At 36.5% G+C, this 19,922-nt stretch overlaps 2 protein-coding genes across 4 annotated transcripts in view; both read right to left on the bottom strand.

Moving 5' to 3' along the window:
* Nucleotides 1-57: 57 nt before the first annotated feature.
* LOC124223068 (glucose-dependent insulinotropic receptor-like) lies at nt 58-3,361 on the bottom strand. The gene is made up of 3 exons (XM_069137705.1): nt 3,090-3,361; nt 2,155-2,506; nt 58-1,383 (listed from the first exon to the last, which is right to left on the bottom strand). The coding sequence occupies exons 1-3, from the start codon at nt 3,090-3,092 to the stop codon at nt 539-541; spliced, it is 1,200 nt and encodes a 399-aa protein (XP_068993806.1). The 5' UTR covers nt 3,093-3,361; the 3' UTR covers nt 58-538.
* Nucleotides 3,362-4,911: 1,550 nt separating this feature from the next.
* Nucleotides 4,912-19,922, bottom strand: part of LOC124222675 (nephrin) — a 166,473-nt gene continuing 151,462 nt past the window's right edge. For 2 of the 3 annotated variants that reach the window (XM_046633905.2, XM_046633901.2), the window contains exons 9-14: nt 16,659-16,818; nt 15,648-15,995; nt 10,127-10,402; nt 8,140-8,373; nt 6,483-6,595; nt 4,912-5,258 (exon numbers count right to left, since the gene is read on the bottom strand). In XM_046633905.2, the coding sequence (XP_046489861.1) occupies nt 5,175-5,258; nt 6,483-6,595; nt 8,140-8,373; nt 10,127-10,402; nt 15,648-15,995; nt 16,659-16,818 (1,215 nt within the window). In that variant the 3' untranslated portion in view covers nt 4,912-5,174. The remainder of the gene's footprint in view (nt 5,259-6,482; nt 6,596-8,139; nt 8,374-10,126; nt 10,403-15,647; nt 15,996-16,658; nt 16,819-19,922) is intronic. The other variant, XM_046633902.2, reaches the window with a different exon arrangement.

Raw genomic sequence — 19,922 nt, 5'->3', positions numbered from 1 at the left:
TATTATACACAGTAATAGAAAGTAATAATTAGATTGTAGAATTAAAACTATTCGGTATGAAGTGATGTTTTTGGTTTAGCATTTATTTATTCTCTTACAGATTGTTGAGCAAAAAAACGAGTCACGGAGTCTTAATTAAATTCATTATTCTCGCTCGCGATATTCTGACAACCTCTGTGAAAACGCCAACTTTGTACAACGTGACAAATAAATTGAAAGTAAACTTAAAAATCGGTGTAAAAAGAAGTTCTAAAAAATGATCTTATCTCAATATGTGTAATTGGTAGACTTGTCAGTTTTTCAACAAGAATCGCAACCGAATTTCGCAATACATTAGCAAAGGAAATTGTCGTTCCTAGATAAAAGTAGCGGACAGTGAATACCGTGAATTGAGAACTATATCAATTTTCGCCTCCAAAATGATTTATACCATTCACGCAATAATAACAAGACAAAATTTTTTTGATAATTTTCGCTATTATCGTTCAATGATGTCGGATTACAACAAATATCCAAGGCAGTCAATTCACTACCAATTTCAAATGGGATGCATATCGACATCGCTGGAATTCCCTGAGCTCTTTGATTTTGTACTACCGGACCTCTGGCTCGATTTTGTGCTCGGAGTGTTGCACGATTGATTAGAATTAGAAGATCGTCCCTTGCGGAGTACTTTTTTCATCATGGTTCTAAAGCCGGTGTGCCACCATGCGTATATAACGGGGTTAAAAAGAGAGTTCAAGAAGCCAAGTATGGCAAGTGGCGAAGCAATGGCAACTCTGAGCGTCTTGCATTCACCGGCAACGAAATCGCAGCTGAATACGTAAATTGTGCAGGCGACGAAGTAAGGGATCCAAGTCAAGACGATGCTGCCGCAAGTGAACATGACCACTTTAACCGCCTTGACCTTGGAGGGTTTATTCTTGCTGGTTTTCTTCGCCGCGTCATTATTCGACGCGGAATCACCGCCGCGGAATATCCTGAAGTCCTCGTCCCGGCTTGCGGTTGGATTTGTCCGATTCCTGTCGATTCGTCGAAGCTGCAACACCTTCATTATCGCGTGGTACAATATGATACCATAGAGAACCAAGACCAGCAGTATCGGTAGCAGACCGATGATTGTAATTAGGAGTATGAGACCCGGTGGCGCCAGATGTGTGAACCAACAAATTCTGCCGCGGTCTGTCGAACCGGTCCACAAACCTGTCGCTGGTAAGAAACCAAGAATTATTCCCACCACCCATGTGAACAGGATAAGCAGACGAGCTCTCTTCGAGTACATCCAACGGTTGTAATTCATTCCGTGGACTATGTACAGGAATCGATCCACTGCTATCAGACCGACAGAGTACAAAGAAGCCACAGTACTGGACACTATCATCCCTGAAATCGAAGACAAACGTCAGATGTACACTGAGAAAAATTTCATTTGTTACAGTAAGTAGAAAAATTAAGTAAGGCAGGTACAGTTAAAAAAAAAAAACTGTTTGAATAATGTTGGAATTAGGAAAAACGAGGTGCGCGTAAAAATTTTGCGATATCGTCGATCCTTTTTTGGTTATTGCCACGCAAGATCAGTTTCTGAGGTTTAGTCTAGTTTTTTAGTTAAACAAGGCTTTAACGTCAATTTATTCTTGCACGAGCATTAATTTTTCGCAACGGTTGCAAGAAAATCTAGCAACAGCGATCGTAATGAGAAAGAATAGTAACGGTTACTAGACTTTCCGGTAACGGCTAGAAAACTAATTTTCATTTTCTACTTATAACTACATTTTTCGTTTGTGGTAAAAAATGAAAATAGTTAAGGACCGAGCGGTAACCGGAACTAAAAATTTCTCTCAGTGTATCGTTTGAAAATTGAAGAAGTGAAGTGAATCCTTCAGTGTAAACCAACATGGTCATTTTATGATCGAGTCTCAGTCTTGTTAACTGTATTATTAAATGAATTCAAGTCTGTGTCGTTTCCTTGATTTTTTTTTCATATAAGATGACGGTTCAGCTTGGACGGTCTAAAATCGTACCAATTTTTACATACCGTCCCACCCTCTATAACGTGTCTTCAATTATAGTCTACACTTCACAGTCTTCTCTCTTCCTAAAATTGTCCAAGAATCAAATATCGTACCGTAAAAAGGACTCGAATGAAAATCTCACCCAATTGTATGGCGCATGAAAGATGATCGCGATATGACTTTGGATAGAATTGGCCCAAGAGTACCGCAGCACCAGTGACCAGGTCTGCCATCGCGACGTTGCCCAGGAAAAGGTAGGTAGTTTTCGGGCTAACTCCCTTCTTGATAATCAATCCCGATGACAGAACGACAATCAGATTCGTCACGATAATAAGACAGCCAAGAATCGGCACGAAAATGTCGTAGAGCTTCAGCTGGGTTTTCGCGCTGTGAACTTCCGACAGATTCAGGTGTTGGTTTCCAGTTTCATTGAACACGATACCCTGAATCGTAGTTTGCAGGATCGAATTTGCAGTTGTGTAATTTTCCCCAGCCTGTAAAAATAAAATTAACAGTCAGTCGAATACTGTCAACACAATAATTCTTCCGACTTTAGACTCAACGAAACAACTTTTTCCAAGTCATTCATTTGCTCATCACTGTACACATGTCACCTGAATATTCTTTATAATCTATTTGTATTTATTCGAAACGTAACGAAAAGTTTATACAAGGTTATAGTTTTGATAAAACTAGGTAAAAAAACAGAAAACAAACGATCTTAGTGGGTTTCATTCATATTTTGATTACTGCATCGATTTAATTAATCAGGAGACCAAGTCATCGATTCCAATGACTTGCAAATTGAACTGTTTTGTACTTATTGAACGATTTTCAATTTTCATCCATCACCGAAGATATGTATGGTTCTGGGTGCATAATGAAAATACAGTTTTACAGCTGCAATGACAAAATCTCTAGTATTTGCTACTATTCTTTTTAAACATAGCCACTTGTATTATATTTCGTTGCAACTATTGCGATACTTTGACGTTAACTGTATATTGCTAAAATCTTCCGGCAACGTTAATCCAAGTGAAATTTTTCCCATGATAATTGATGAATAAGATGAATTACCATGCTCGACGTTTGGCTAAACGTTTCCAAGATCAGCCGCGTCTCTTTCCTATCGTATCCGGCAACGGAGGTTAGCAAATTACTCACAGTTTATAAATAGAATAAGCACTCGGTACTCGTCCTCAGGTTTTTAGCACGAAGTACCTGAAAACAAAGATCTATCAGGATGAAAGAAACAATTCCTCGTGACGTCCGCCGGTAACGGCAAAACGGAAATGAGAAACGATAGAACAGCTTTCAATGTTGACAGATTCTCGTATAAAGTGAGAAGAACAACGCGCGGAGTTCTCGACGGAATAAACTTATCACGACAAAGTTGTAATCATGCGCAGTTGCTCCCTGATAGCTCGGCTTCGCGTTTCTCTTATGTGTCTGGTTATTATTTAACTCAATCCTACGATTCACGGCTCTTTATCTGCTGTGACAGGATGTGAAAGAAAGCGTCGTAGTCGTTGCATAGATAAATTGATACGTGGATTCCAAGGAGAGATCTTCGGTGCTCCCCGTTTCATAACAAAACACTCGAGTTCACTGATATTTATCGCGTTCGGTAAACTCGTGAAAATTTTTTAACTGCATCGTGAAACATTTTATCTGAATTTTGATGCACCGACGCACGTCAATTTCGTACCTAATCATATTTTCAGCGTTGGCGTAGAGACGCTGCAGAAGGTCGCTTATCCAATTCAATGGCATTCGCTGTAATAAAACAGACAGATAAAGTCACGTTATCTATCCAACGTCGCGTCAAAAAAAAGTCCGATCATGGTCCAGCCACGAAATGAACTGTGTGAAACGATTGCTTCTGGTTCGAAGAAGCTTTCTTGAATCAGATTTTAACCCGACCAGTTTCAGTTGCTCGGACGAACTCGTCGTTGAAAAGTTTCGAAAGATATCGTAGGATCAGTTTTTCGCAACGAAAAGGTGTCTTCGTGTCCAACGGACGATTTTAAGAGGCCAAAAAGTTCAGGCATCAAGTTTCACGGTGTCTTTGGGTACAGATGCAAAATCAGAACAACGTAAGACGTTGGATTGAAAGTAGTCTTGAAACACCGGAAAAGCATAACCGCATTCAGCGATGCAAATACCGATTATAACGATATTTTCTGCTCTTCGTGGTCGACAGTTATCCGGGATCTTTCTTTGCGGTTTTATGAGCACACATCACTTCCTGTCTTTCCTCATTTCTCGCCTTATTGAAACGACCGCAGGTTCCGGTATGCGGATGATATTTACTAAAGAAAAAGAATATCAATTAGAGACGAGTTTTTTCCCTCGTTATCTTGTCCACTTACCGCACGCTCGTTATCACGATCTAGATAAATTAACCCTAGTCACATACGCCTATGAAAACTTTCACGTTACTTGCACGGGGTTAATCAAAACCCAAGCAAACGTTGGAACGTTGTTACTCCACGCAACGTTACGTTACGCGCAGTTGCGACTTGAACGAAAATTCTTAGAGATAATTCGACGATTCAGAAATAGACTCCGATCTTAGTTTTGGCAAAAAAAAACTATTGAGGATGTGGGAGAAATTTTTCAGGCAAAAAAAGTAAAACAACACGCAATACGTACACGGGGTCTCTGAGACCCCGAACATTTTTCATTCATTCTTCGTTTTACTAGCACAAACAACCCTGATTCAACCACGCTGACTTTAAAATTATACGTTAAAGTCGGTTATGGGGTCAACAACAACAATGGGGACCCCGTTTCAGTGACTAGGGTTAATCATTTTCATCATAATAATCAATTTCATCGTGTAAATTGTAAAACTACGCGCACGATGTTTAATGTAACATGAAATTGATGTGTTTTATTTTATATACAGTATTTACAAAATCGTGTTTTATATATATATAATATATATATGTATATAATAATTAAATGGGTACCTATAAGTCGTGCAACTCACAACTCGGTACAGTCGTTCCTCACCCGGAAATTATACACTCGCCGCGTATTATTGTCCGAGTTTTCTTCTCTTCTTCTTTTTTTTTTTTTCTTTGGTAAAATCAAATTTTTTCTCAAAATCACGTCAACAATTTCCACGTAAAAGAAAAAAAAAAAAAAAAACATCGTTCAAATACGGCTTTCCTGAATAGTTGTCGTACTCCTGTTGATCGTATCCGAGTATCTGTGAGGCCTCTGAAGACTGTAGTACATCTGAAACAACGGACAAGACCGATTCTTGAATAATAATCAATCGTGTTCCAGAATCGCGGGAAGTAATTTCTATTAAAACAAGGATCGATGAAAATCTCGCGTCAACATTTTAATTCAGAGAACAAACATTATTGTAACAGACAACATTTTATGTTAAATAATCAATTCCTAACGTAGACAATATTGAATATGAATCTTATCGAATAAAATTAATTATTTAAAAATTATAGCATAAATCTCACGTGAGGGGGGAGGTACAAATTAAAAAAAATAAAAAATAAATAAACACCTCACGTAATCAATGAACGCTCTACAATACGGAAGGGCAAGACGAGGAAGGCTGATGGGGGCGAAATATCACAAGCATATCGTCAAAGGTGAGTTTCACAGGGAAAATCCCTTCGGAGACAATGGAATTAAACCCTCAGTCATTCGCTCATTGTCTCCACTTTGGGTGTTTCGAAGACTAACCTTCGCCGAGTGAATTTTCTAGTCATACAACAATGATGACTGGTTGACTTAGCAATGACAATGACAGTGGCATTAGTCGAATATACGCGTATACGGGCAATTCCATGCGAATCGAACCAACGTCTGATCCTCGCCGTTTACGATTTGTTTGTTTTTTTTTTTTTTCTTTTTGTTCAAATGTCTGAAATTCTCCCAAGTCAGTAACAGTACCCTGAATTTTTGTTCAATTTTTTCTTCTACCGCTCGATTATTTGTATAAATATTGAGCGTGATTTTGAAAAGGATCCTTTTTTAAAATTCTTTAAAATTGTACCTTCTTTTCAAAACACTTCAAAACCGTGCCCACGACGGATCAGTTTTTTTCTAATTTTATTTTGGTACTTAAAATGCTTGTAAATAATTCATCGGTTGAATAAAAAATCTGGTGTTGGGAAAATTGTAGAAAATTTTTTCAAATAAAATCAGACAACGCGTGTGTCAGACGTTGGTCAGATTCGCATGGAATTCCCTATATATATATATATATATATACGTAGTTTCCAGGTTGTTGTAACCGTGCAATAAAAGACAGTGACGAATGAATTCCAAGTCTTCTCTATTTCGACCCACGGTTACTCGAAATCTGTTCTAAAACAAAGATGAAAAAATCTATCGAAACACATTTTGGTCCAGATCAGTCGTATAATTAGGACCAGTAGGACCATTATCAGCGGAGAGAAAATTTCTAGCTGACAGATGACGACCGGAACTCACGTTCGGTGCTGCCTGGGGATATTCGGGATCCTCTATGACGTCATAGGACATTTCTCTGCCCTCGATGAGATGCGGTCTTCGGGGAAGAGATCCGTATATGGTGAGCTTTCTGTCTGAAAAGAGGATCGAATTGCAACTTTATTTTCACATTATATTCTGTATTTTGCGTAGGTAGATGGGAGGAGGGAGGGAGAGAGAGAGAAAAGAAAAAAAAAAATAAAACGAGATCGTCAATTCGTACCCACTTCTGACTTCTGGCGATTAAACTTACGTATTTACACCAGACTTAATTAAGAACGGGACACTTATTCACCGAGGGGTATTAAATCGGTCCTTCAAACTGCGAGGGTATCTTCTGGAAGCAATTTGTGCGAGAATGTTTTATCGTTTTTCCTACTCTACCCGCTTCGTCGTTTACGGTTTGTTTTTACCTGGACGGTAACGTGCAAGGTTTGGTAAAAGATCAGAGGTAAGATTGAACCGAACCTCTGAAAAACGATCGTTGGAAATGGACCCACGCTTTGTTTACCGTAAATTCCATACACTGAGAAAAAATTCATTTGTTAGAGTAACTAGAAGATTGAGTAAAACAGGTACCGTTAAAAAGAAAAACTGTTTGAATATTGTTGGAATTGCGAAAAACGAGGTACGCGTAAACATTTTGCGCTATTGTCGATCCTTTTTTGGTTATTGCAACGCAAAGTCAGTTTCTGAGGTTTACTCTACTTTTTTAGCTAAACAAGGCTTTAACGTCAATTTATTCTTGAACGAGCGTTAAATTTTCGCAGCGGTTGCAAGAAAATCTAGCAACAGCGATCGTAATGAGAAAGAATAGTAACGGATACCAGACTTTCCGGTAACAGGTAGAAAACTAATTTTCATTTTCTACCTAGAAGTATATTTTTCGATCGTGGTAAAAAATGTGAATAGTTAAGGACTGACCGGTGAAAGGAAATAAAAAATTCTCTCAGTGTATGAAAAACATGCAAAGTAATCTGATTTTATCCAAGATAAATAATGAAATATCGTAAAAATCGTTAATTCGTTATTTTTCCAAAAATTTAACTTTACCGACTCAAATAAATATCTTTTTCTTCAACGCGCAGTGTATTCATATTTGTTTTCTTAAATATCCGTGTCTTGAGAATTACTCAGTCAATTTCCATCTCGAAACATTAAAAATTCACTGAGTCATGATTGTTTGAAAAAAAAACAATCGATCCATTTTCCGGTATTTTGTTGTTTCATGAATTTTTTTCTTCTCATACTAAAAATTTCATTTTTCCAAAGGTGGCCAACTAATTTACCTCGAAATGTCACAGTTGAAGAGTATCGCAGAATTTTTTCAAGTTCATTTCTCTTTGAAATCCAATTTTCCCAGCAATTAACAAGTGAACCCATGCTCGAGTAATTTCACTTCCATTCCTCAATTTTCTCTTTCATCGACTCGATTGATTTTCGCAACGATATAAAAATATAATCCGTAATATATAGAGCAGAGAATAAAAAAAAGAAAAAAAAAATATGTACTCTCCGCAATAATTTTACGCAGTGAAAATACTGACGCAATTTTGAAAAGCTTTCGGGATACACACTCGGAAGGAATTTCATATTTTTTCTTCGTTATCGACGATAATTGTCTCCTCGGTTTAATCACCTAAATGATTGCCGAGCTCGCTTGTCGGTATGAGGTCCGGATTTCCGTCCTCCTCGTCACCCTTTCCAGCGAACGTTGATATCGTTGGCTGAGGAGGCTTAGGCTTCGCAGGGGTTGCCGCGTGTCGCCTCCACAGCGCCATTAAAACCCCGGTCACGATTAACCCGAGGCCCGTTGCTGTTCCTCCAAGACCGATTAAAATCGGAGACATATCCACGGACGATACGGGATCTCCTGAAAATTTAATCCCGATCAATTCCCGGCTGTCGTTGTATTCTTTTCGATTCAATCGTAAATGAATTTTCCGACAAAGAAGATTGAAACTAACAGATTTCAAAACATTTTTCAACTATACTTAACTGTTTTAACAAATTTTGCATCAAGACGTTGAAGTTTTCACTAACAGCTTTGTGCAACAATTTGAGAAAACAAGATACAACGGAGAAGATAAACTGTCGATAATGTTTTTGATTTAAAAAAATTACTCAGTTCAAAATTCAGTTTTGTGCAAGGTTCACGAAATTGACCGTCGACAAATAATCGCAAGGAATTGAAAATTAATTAAGTCAAATATAATTACGATTCACGAGCCGAGTTCTGTTGTAAATGTTTAATTGAAACAACTGAAGGCTGAACAACCGAAGGTTGTTTAAAACTTTTTTCTACCTTCGAGAAGCAAGGAAAAATTTGCATTCGGTATCAAATCGCCCGTTATTTGTCTGAGCTTTTTGAAACAAGTAGTCGGTTTTTAAAACTAGGAAACAATTCCAGACCATTCGTTGACGCAGAGATTTTTAAGATTGTATCTTTAACTTCGTTGCAGCGAGAAGCACGTAATACGAGATTACGTGAGAAAGTTCCTTGCCATGTTATATACCGTAAAGCTCGAGTATATACATATATATATATATATACACGTTCAGCATTGAGATACCCATCTGTCCGTACTCGAGCCTCAATTTATGGAGACTAGTTTAAACATTGACAAAGTGGGTTCGCACATGGCGCCGCACCTTCGGCCACAATCCAAAGCTTTATTTACTGCTCAGAGATATTAGCTCATATTAATTGCCAAAAGTTTCTTCGTGCCTGAACAAACGATAAAACAAATGTGTCAGGTTATAAATTTCAGCTTCCAAAATACGAGTGACAAATTTTTTTTTTCTGCCCTCTTCTTTAATTACGTCGTTTACAGAGGCGGCGTTGAAATTCCAAATTTGAAAAGTCCCGAGACTTGAAGTAAAGAAATGAAACTTTGACAAAACGTCATCAAAGTTTCGAATGGTCCGAAACCCGACGCTCAAATTTCCGAAAGTGCGAGAATGAGTGAATTAAAAAATCTCAATGATCCAAGATTTTCAGTTTCTTCGTTACTTTGTTGTTTCTCCAAAGTTTGATTTCTTCACAAGTTTCGCCGTAAAGTAATTCGGAATTAGGCGGAACTTCGGAACTTTTCAAATTTGGAACTTAAACCCCACCCCTCGTCTAGGTTTCAGATTTTCGAAAATTACTAATTTCTCAGTCGTTATGGAATTTTTTTTTTGAACACAAATTTATATTACATTATTATTATTTTTATAGAATTGTTATTTGTAATAAAATGTTTGAAAAAATAGGTACCTTTCCTTAAAATACGAAACATCCTTCTGGTTTCTTCGAAAGCAAACTTTAGCTGATAAAACAATTTCTTCTTTTATCAATTACGTGGAACAAAATGAAAATTTGACATCCGGAGCCCGGACTCAAAATTCGCGTTAACCGTTGTAACCCGTCATTTTGGATTTTTGAAATCTTTGAAAAGTTGACTCGTAACGGTAACGTTATTAAACCTGAGAGTACACAAGACGAAGAAAAAGCTCGCTTTACGAAAATGTAAATTCTGTCAATATTCGCTGCGATCGTTTACCCGTATTTCGTTACCTCCATGTAACTTATTCCTACAAATCGCAAGCACAACTTGCGTCGATGAATTCACGTAATTCCTCACCGGCAACGTTTTTCCAGGCAATGCTCCTCAGCGCCACGTTGTCCATGACGACAGGATCGCTTGATCCCTTGGCATTAACGGCGTAGAGACTTACTGCCTCGGTGGGTTTGCGGAGATCAAGTTCCCAGTAAGGGAACGCCGATTCCCAACGTTGATCGCTCGAGACGGCCACAAACTTCTGAGGAAGTCCTCCGTCAAAGCCCTCGATGCACGATATCCGGATCAAAGCACCGCTCAGATTGAATGCTGTGCAGTTTTGCAGAGGATACGGTCTGCCTGTAACGACAAAGCTTACAGAGATTACGCCATTTCTTAGCTAATCCCCCGGAGAACTTGGATCCGTGACTATCGGCAGCTCCCGAGGATATAATTCCAAGTCTTACGATTATCCTAGATCCGTAGCAACAATTTTTATCGTTGTTTTAGTGATTCGTTTTCTTCTTCTTAATTTTTTTTTTTTTTTAATCGTACAACTCGGTCTTTGTTCGGGATGGATGGAAGAAAAGCAACTCGTCTATGAATTATCGTTCGAATTGTGACAATGAAACAGGGATTAGAAATATAATACTTGTACGATACAAGTTTGGACTGTCTTTGGAGGCGAGTTTGAAGCTCCCGAAAGCGCTTAATTCCGAATTATTTGGTGGCGAAAATCAAACTTTGAAGAAACAACAAAGTTTCGAATGATCGGAAACGCGACGGTTGATCAAAGTTTCGAAATTGAAAAGTTACGAAAAACGAGTTTTCGATGGGGTAAAATTCAACGAGTGGGTGTAAAAAAAATCGGATAAACTGAAAATCGGAACGACTAGGATTCCGAATGTAAAAATATCGAAATTCCGAAACAAAGACGGATCGAAGTGGTGAAATTTCACGAAGCTAGAAATTCACAGAACTGAAAATCTTCGATCATTTAGAATTTCGGTGCTTTAGATTTTTCCAATTTTTTCATTCTCGCATTTTCGGAACTTTGAAAGTTAAGTTTCGGTCGATTCGAAACTTTCATGTTTCGTCAAAGTTTCATTTCTTTACTTTACGTTGCGTCATCAAAAACTTCGCTATTTGGCGTTTTTGACCTTTTCAAATTCGGAATTTCAACCCCGCTCCTGTCTGAGCAGAAAAATCAACAAGATTTTTCAATTTTAAAAAGTAAATTATCCCGATCCACAAAAATAATGTCTTACGATTCCGAAAAAACTTATCTACCGCGATACTTTGTTTGACTTTTCAAACTTTGGTAGACTTTACATTCAGAATTTTCTCACTCGATTCTGATTCATTCACAAAAATTAAATACAAATATGTTAACAATTTCCGTCACATTATAAATCTACTTCTCGTCGAATCTGTAATAACGAATAGAAAACAAAATTGCTAAAACCAAAATTCATCAGATGCCTTCCAATTTTATACACTAAAATATATTGTCTTATCGGTCTAAAAAAATCTTAAAACACTATCAACCAAATCACTGCCTGCGGTTATACTTGACTACTGGAAATTCGTGTTGCTGGTTTCAGGTTTCAGGCTAAAGTTTATTTCAACCTTAATTGAAATGGCTCTCCAAGTCTTATGAATATACGATCTTTGTCGAGGTTTTCTGAGTATTTTTGGACCGGTGAAAACGAGCTTGATTCTTTTACTCCGTAAAAGAGAGAGAGAGAAAAAAAAAACAAAACTGAGCGAGGGTGGAAAATAAGAGAGAAAAAAAAACAAGCCAAGAAAGTGAAACAGAATTTTCCGTCGAGCATAATTCTGTGTTTCGGCATTACAGCGAACTGGAATAATACTCTTATAAATTCCTTCTCTTTTACAAACTCGAGGTTTTTCGAACTTGAAAACAACTGCACTGAAAGAAATTTTTAGTTCCGGTTACCGCTCAGTCTTTAACTATTTTCATTTTTAACCACAATCGAAAAATACAGTTCTAGGTAGAAAATGAAAATTAATTTTCTAGCTGTTACCGGAAAGTCTAGCATCCGTTACTATTCTTTCTCATCACGATCGCTGTTGCTATATTTTCTTGCAACCGTTGCGAAAATTTAATGCTCGTGCAAGAATAAATTGACGTTAAAGCCTTGTTTAAGTAAAAAAAGTAGAGCAAACCTCGCAAACTGATTTTGCGTTGCAATAACCAAAAAAGGATCGACGATAGCGCAAAATGTTTACGCGTACCTCGTTTTTCGTAATTCCAACAATATTCAAACAGTGTTTTTTTTTTAACGATACCTGTTTTATTGAGTGTTTCTAGTTACTGTTACAAATGAAATTTTTCTCAGTGTGGATCACGTTTTTCCTTTGTGATACGTACCGACTTACACTTTAAACCGCGCAATCATCACTCACTTGTAAGAACCTAATATTCCGATCTTTCTGCGAGAGAGAGAGAGAGAGAGAGAGAGCAGAGCTGATTAAACTCCTGATTACATTTGACGTATAATACCCTGATTATTATATAGATATATTTTTTTTTTCTTTCTTTCGTTTATCTTTTATTTTTGCTCTGAAGATTCGTTCTCGTAGTTTCCCCTTTTTCTGCCACACCAGTCCTGTTAAGGACATAAAGTGAGAGAGGATGATGCGATAGTGAGTGAAAGTTTGCTTTTAATTATACGGATATAATTAGACGTCGAGCTTGCAGCGAGAAACATGAGAATTTCACCTCTTTACATATATTTCGATCAGACGAGAAATGGAATGAAATGTATTACGACCTGCTGAAATATCCTGGAAACGTTATATTATAAAACTAGGAATTCTAATGGTTGAAAATTCTCTCTGCACAGCTTTAAGCGCGACGATTATTCAGTAAAGAAATTAAGCTTCGAGTGAAAACTCGAGTTTTGGTAACGCGATGAAAAGTTTCGTTCAACATCGACGACAGCCTGCAGTTATAACACCCATAGAATAGGAAAGTTTCGCGGTAATAGATTTACCGGGTGGGGAACTTGAAGCGTGCGGGGATGAACTTCGATTAGAATTTTCATTAAATTCTACAAATTACTGCGGCCCAGAAATTAAATTGGAGTATTCGTATGTTCTTTTTTTTTTTTTGTTTCTTATACGTCGGAACGAAACGACGTGAAAATGAGACAAGAAGTCTTCTGATAATTCGTCGATGTCGGTTCAAAGAACTTGAAAAAATTATTTACTGTTTACAAAATGAAATTTCGAATATAATATACATACATATATACAAAAAAAAAAAACAACAAAAATTGGCTACCAAGTAAATCTCGGTACACAGATATTTAAGAGCGGAAAAAAAAAGTTAACGCGATAGAAAAAAAGATATAAATTTGAATCAGTTGAGTCGAATTTTTTCGAAAAAAGGATGAATCGACGATTTTTACGATATTTCGTTATTTATTATTAATGTTGTTTTTTTTTTTTTCTTTTGTTTCTTGACCTCGCAGTGCAAGGCGGGAGTGAAAGAAGAGGAGACGTTGAAATAAGAAAATTATAAATTAACATTGAAGGCGAATAAATTGCCGGAATGCCAATCGAGGAAACTGAAAGAAAATTTCAAATGGAGTGGAAAATACGAGGTTTCGAGATACGTACGTTGAAGATTTCTTCGATGAAATTACATTTAAAAGTAGTAAAAGGACAGCAAATTACCAACACAACACGAAACTCTGCTGCGGGAAATAAAATCGCGGTATTGCTTCGGCTTGGCAAGCACGTCGCGTCTTGATTTTATTATAATTTCTACGAATGTTCTTTTTATACGCCTCGTCGAATCGTGGTGAACGTAAAAGTGTAAAAGGGTGTACCTAGTTGAGTATGAAATATTCTTAATTCCGTTGAAAAAAGGGCAGTAACGCTTTTATCAAACAAAGTTTATTAAACATACAAATATTCCGGATTTTATTTTTGTCCAGTGATTTTAATTATCGAATGAGAATTCAGGCAACGAAGTAGTTTTAATTTATTTTCAACTAACATGTAATCAATTTTCACTTGTCGATAAATGAAATAAAAATTAAAAAAAAAAATTCTCAACAGTCTTTTACAGGAGAAAAATTACTATATGAACAAGTAGAGGAAAAAATATAGTTGACACGCATTGTTTTTCATGTAACGGTGAAGAATTTTCTTTGAAAGAGATTGTTTTTTACTGTTTTTCATACGATTTGCATTGAGTAATAAACACAGGAAAAATTCAGTCGTTTCTGAGAGAATGAAAAAGAAATCTTTCAGCATTAATTGTACAACAATATTTTTTTTTTCCGTTTCTCATGTGTAGGAAATCAATCATTCGGTATAAAATTAAATATTTAATGAGTAAAAAATCAAAAATATTTATTATTCCTGCTCGATTTTTTGTCGGATTTGCGGATTTAGGCATCATATCCGAAAAGAAGAGTCCGGAATACAAATGATTCATAAATTTTCTTAAACATAAATACATAAACTGTAATGAACATAATAATTTGTTTATAAAAAATAATAAGAAGGAAAATGTACACGTTTGTTGATAAAACATTGAAAATCCGTTTATTTCCAGAACTAAAAGCTCAAATTAAATAGGGCATGGCAATTTTTCCCGTTCATCATTACGCTGTGAAATCTCGCAAGTTTCAAATTTTTTTCATCGAACCCCTTTTGCATTTTGCAGGTCTTAATTTTGCTCCTTCTGAACTTTGATTGTCGACCGCAAATATTTTCGTTTTTCCGGCTGTTCCAAATATCAGCCGCTCTAAATTTTTTATTTCGTACCGTCAATTTTCCTCTATATCTCCGCATTCCGCGTTTTGATCATTCGGAATGCCGACTGTTACGGAAATACTTTTTCGAACAAGAGATCGTTCGGTTAAATTAACATTCGAGAGAACGATTATTCTACCGGATGATTTATCGAAAATACCAACTTCGTTACGGCGATCATTCGTATTCCGAAAATTTCGGTTCTTCGACCAATCGAGTTTTTTGTCTTTCGGAATTTTTACCCCTGTCCGTTAATATTCAAGTGTTGCAACCCGAACAAAACAACGAAAGAATATTCCGAGCAGTGTCCTTAGAAATTACGCACTGAGAAAAATTACGTTTGTTAGAGTAACTAGAAAAATGGAGTAAAACAGGTATCGTTAAAAAAAAACTGTTTCAATATTGTTGGAATTACGAAAAACGAGGTACGCGTAAACATTTTGCGCTATCGTCGATCCTTTTTTGGTTATTGCAACGCAAAATCGGTTTCTGAGGTTTACTCTACTTTTTTAGTCAAACAAGGCTTTAACGTCAATTTATTCTCGCGCGAGCGTTAAATTTTCGCAACGGTTGCAAGAAAATCTAGCAACAGCGATCGTAATGAGAAAGAATAGCAACGGATACCAGAGTTTCCGGTAACGGCTAGAAAACTAATTTTCATTTTCTACCTGGAACTATATTTTGTCGATCGTGGTAAAAAATGAAAATAGTTGAGGACCGAGCGGTAACCGTAACAAAAAATTTCTCTCAGCGCTGATATTCGTAATCGAAATAACGTAAATCCATTGAAGTGGTTACGACGGAAACTGACCTGCGGCGACGACCTGATAAAAGCAGGGCTGTTTTGACTGGCCGACGATGTTTCTGGCCCAGCACCCGAGGGTCCCATAATCCATGTCCGTTGCTGGTGTGTAATTCAGTCTGCTGACGGTTCCCTCGCTGGTGTACTTCGAGGGCGAAAGGTCATTGAGGTCGCCGCTGCTGTTGAAGGTCCAGTGAAACGTGACCGACGTCGGACTCGCCTCGACCTCGCAGACTAATTCTATGGTCTCGTGTTTTAGAGCGCCGTGAAGTTCTTCGGGCACGTTGAAAGGCGGCGGTGTTGCGTTTTGGAATTTAGACGGTACGGAATTCAACACGTGCTTGCAGATCGGCGCAACTACGGAAAAAGGTTTTCGGCTGATTCCTCAGTTTTTTTTTTTTTTCAATTTTTTCATTTTTTCAAAATGATGCCCGCATTACTTCCGAATTAAATTCGTAATCGTAAGCTTTTCCCAATAATCCAAGCAATCCGAGTACAAACAAGAAGATAATTATACCGCCGCACGGACTTTTTGTTTTGAATCCGACTGCGAAAATGCAGCAGATTCGATAGATTTTTATTTAATATATTCTTTTAAAAATACACTGTTCAATTTGCACAAATTCGGTGAAACGACAAACTACAGCTAGTTATATTTTATACATGGATATTTTGTTTTGAATTTTACACTTGATTAAAATGCAGTAGATTCGTGGAATTTTTATTGAATACTTTCATTTGGAAAAGTATAATTTAATCTGGACAAATTCGCTGAAATCGAATTATTTTTTCGATGTCAATTCCGATATCGTTTCATATTTTCGTGAAAATCAGTGTCAGTAATATATGGTTTCACAAAATCGTAAAAAACCAACGTAGCTTAGGAGTGTAATCAATTTCAAAAGTTTGCATTAATTGTACGCGCCTATTTTGCAATAAGACAAAATACAATAAAACGAAACAAAGTAAAACCTCGACGATAATTATTATCCAACTGAAATCTGCACTCTTTCAACTTACACATGACGTTCAGGTTCACGACGTTCGACGTTTCCTTTCCTTCGGTGTTAGCTGCGAGGCATGTATATTTTCCTGCGGACTCTCTCGTTATGCCTTGCAGAACCAACGAATGATCGGATAAAACAATGCCGCCGGATACGTTGTGATGAAGTTCGCCACCCTGAATAAAAACAAAAAGCATTGCAAAAAAAAAAAAAAAAATTAATAAATTCATAACCACAGGAATCAGTATTGTTAAAATTATTACCACCGATGGTGAAAAACCCCTTGAGCACTGTTATATATTGAACTTTGAAACTCGAGAGGTTTTGAAAAAAGAAACAAAAACAAAAAAAAAAAAAAAATTGAAAATCAAAGAAAAATTTCTTGGACCATGATAATTGATTACGATTATTTAAAATTCACACGTGACGTTTAATATCGGTAATTTTCAAACGGATACGTATTATTAATATTCCATTTTGATAATGTTGGAGTGTTTTTCAGCTGACCCATATTTTGTTCGACGAATCCGCGAGAGAATTCCGCCGGTTTTAATCAGCGAGAAAAGTATAACGAAGCTGTCCAATTTTGCTACAAAAGTTGGACGTTCAATGACACGACCGCGGTAAAAGTGAAGGAAACGAGTTTTGCGAAAGGGAAAAGTTATCCTTGGAAAATTACAATGCAACGAGAACGAGAGAGAAAGAGAGAGAGAGAGAGAGAGAGAGAAAGCTTAAAAGCTTTGAAAGTGTAATATCACCATGACACAGATTCGTATGTATATATATTCGCAACAAAATAATAATGTTTAATATCTTCGTACCCGAACGATTAAAAAAATTCAACCCCATCAACATCCGAGACACGAATTATTACAGCTCCGAGATTAAATCCCTTTGAACATTAACTCGGCTTGTTATAAGAAGAAAAAAAAAAAAACAAACAAAAAAACTGATCTCCGGATTGAAACATTTTTTTAATATCCAAAAAATTGACCGCAGACAAAACGTTTCGAATGAGAAATAACATTTTTTTATTCGATCGATACTTCCTGCCGGCTTACGTTTTCGTTTTATAAATATTGAATGTAGAAAAAAAAAAGAACCGAACAACATTCCGATTGCCCGAGACAAAATTACATTTCTCAAATCTGTACTGTGAGAAAAATAGTAATAATAATAATAATAATCAACTATCAAACTGATTGAAAAGCCTGAACGCACGAATATTGCGTGAGGATGATATTTTCATCCCTAAAATACGACCGATCATTTCAAATTTGTGCGTACATACGATAAATCCGTACGATATTTATTCGTGCGCGAAATTTTTCACAAAATATCTCGCAAGTTTGACGCGATGCGAAAATTGTCGATGCGAAAGTTGTAAATATTCGTAATTATGATGAAAATACATATATATATATATTTTTTATCTCTTAAATATAGATGTTATTTTTATCAAACGATATTTGATGATATTTGAAAAATTGTCAGAGCTAAATTTTGATTTTTACAGCGTCAAGTTGGATTTGGAATCGAAGGCGCAACGCGTTTGTAAATTTTGAACTAATCGCGAGAAGCGCGATAAATACGTTATACATCGTTATCGTTATTATTATTATAAATCACCCTCTTAGAAATGCAGATTCTTGCATTACTTTCATCGATAAGAGTTCCCAGTTATCTGCCGGATTACCGGATGAAACTCGATGAGGCAAAAGGGGTGGAAAATAAACGAGTTTAATATCCGGTTAACAGTAAAAAACAATTCCTTGAAGCCTTTTGTTCGAGGCCCAACTTTGTCCCATTCTCCAAGCTGCCGGGGGTTAATTCAGTGGAAACTGAGATTACACGGGAATGAAGTTATTGCCAAAAATATACATACATACATATATATACGTATATATGTATATATATTTATGCAATACCGTCGTGTTTCTGTATTACAACTTCGCACATAGCCGATGCTTAACGATTCCTTCATCGTCGACTAAGCACTTTTATCTGAAGCCTGATTTCATTCTACATTAATGAGAATCCGGAAGTTCGGCAGAAGTTTGATCCTTAAATTTTTTTCATTCTTTAGCAAAAGAAAAAAAAAAAAGAAAAGAAAAGTACACAAACGTGTCTCAGAGTAACGAGTTTTGAAATAATTTTTAAATGACGCAGTGAAACGTTAGAACAATTGCAGTGGAGTTTATGAATATTTTTGATGATCGTCTTCCATTTTTTTTTTTTTTTTCAGAATAAAACAACGAAGAGTCAGAGACCGGAATTCGATGTCAAGTTTCGTTGTTACAAATAATTCGTAAAATTCGTAAATTGTAAAAATTATCTCTTCATTTTTTGCCCGCACGCACAGACCGACAATAGATTCGATAAATTTCTCACGTCTGGTTTGTAAGGTATTTAAATTTGCTTCAGACTCGAAAAGCTCGAAAAGCATCGAATGCCAGGGTATATTTCATTTTGAATGAATATTTTATGAGGGTGAGAAAATTGACTGCATGATAACCGGTTGAGGTGGATACACGACGCCCGTTATATCGTACAATAGGCAGGCTCTGTGTTACTACGCTTTTCCTGCATTTTTTTTTTTTTTTTTTTTTTCGTCCCGGCCTCGAATTTTTCAGATCTCGATACTCACCCGGTAATTTATTACCTCAGGCGTTGTTGCGCGGATTTGTTTTCGCTCCCCGTTCGCGTTCTGCATATTCATAGATACGATGTTTGATAGTAATTTTCTATTCTGATCGCGAACCGCAGACGGTAAACAGCCGTGATAAATTTATAAGTCCCACGGAATATCTTACGAGGTATTATGCTTTGAAAATGGATAAGATTTGAGGGTTAAATTTTTTACGTTCCATCAATTTTATACCATATTTTTTCTACTCGCACATTTTCGTCATCTCGATCAATCTGTTAATTCTTGAATTACGAATTTTCGATGATTCACATCTGTAGTCGATAAAAAAAATTTGGCGTTCTAAAAATCATCAAATTTACCAAATAACATATCTATAAACATTAGTTCGAGTTTATAGTCGGTATAATACTCAAACAAGTTGGTAAATTTTATGAGCTGTCGCTTGTTCTTTTTTTTATTAATTTTTTTTTTTTATTCAACGTCTCTTCGTATTCGAATTCATTTATCAAGTGTGAAAAAAAAGTTGCAGCTCAAATTGTTTCAAAAATTTGTAACTCGAGAAGACATTGGGACAAATATTTCGAAAACAATGCTCCTTTCGGAACGTGAAACAAAATGAAGCAAGTCCGA

Source organism: Neodiprion pinetum, chromosome 7 (genome assembly GCF_021155775.2).
Source record: "Neodiprion pinetum isolate iyNeoPine1 chromosome 7, iyNeoPine1.2, whole genome shotgun sequence".
NCBI lineage: Eukaryota > Metazoa > Arthropoda > Insecta > Hymenoptera > Diprionidae > Neodiprion > Neodiprion pinetum.
Note: the sequence above shows the minus strand (reverse complement) of the source record. Positions and strands in the feature narration are given on the sequence as shown.

Coding starts and splice junctions, on each gene's coding strand:
- LOC124223068 (XM_069137705.1), bottom strand. Junction 1,384..2,154: donor TTCATGCGCCATACAATTGG/GTGAGATTTTCA, acceptor CTTCGATTTCAG/GGATGATAGTGTCCAGTACT.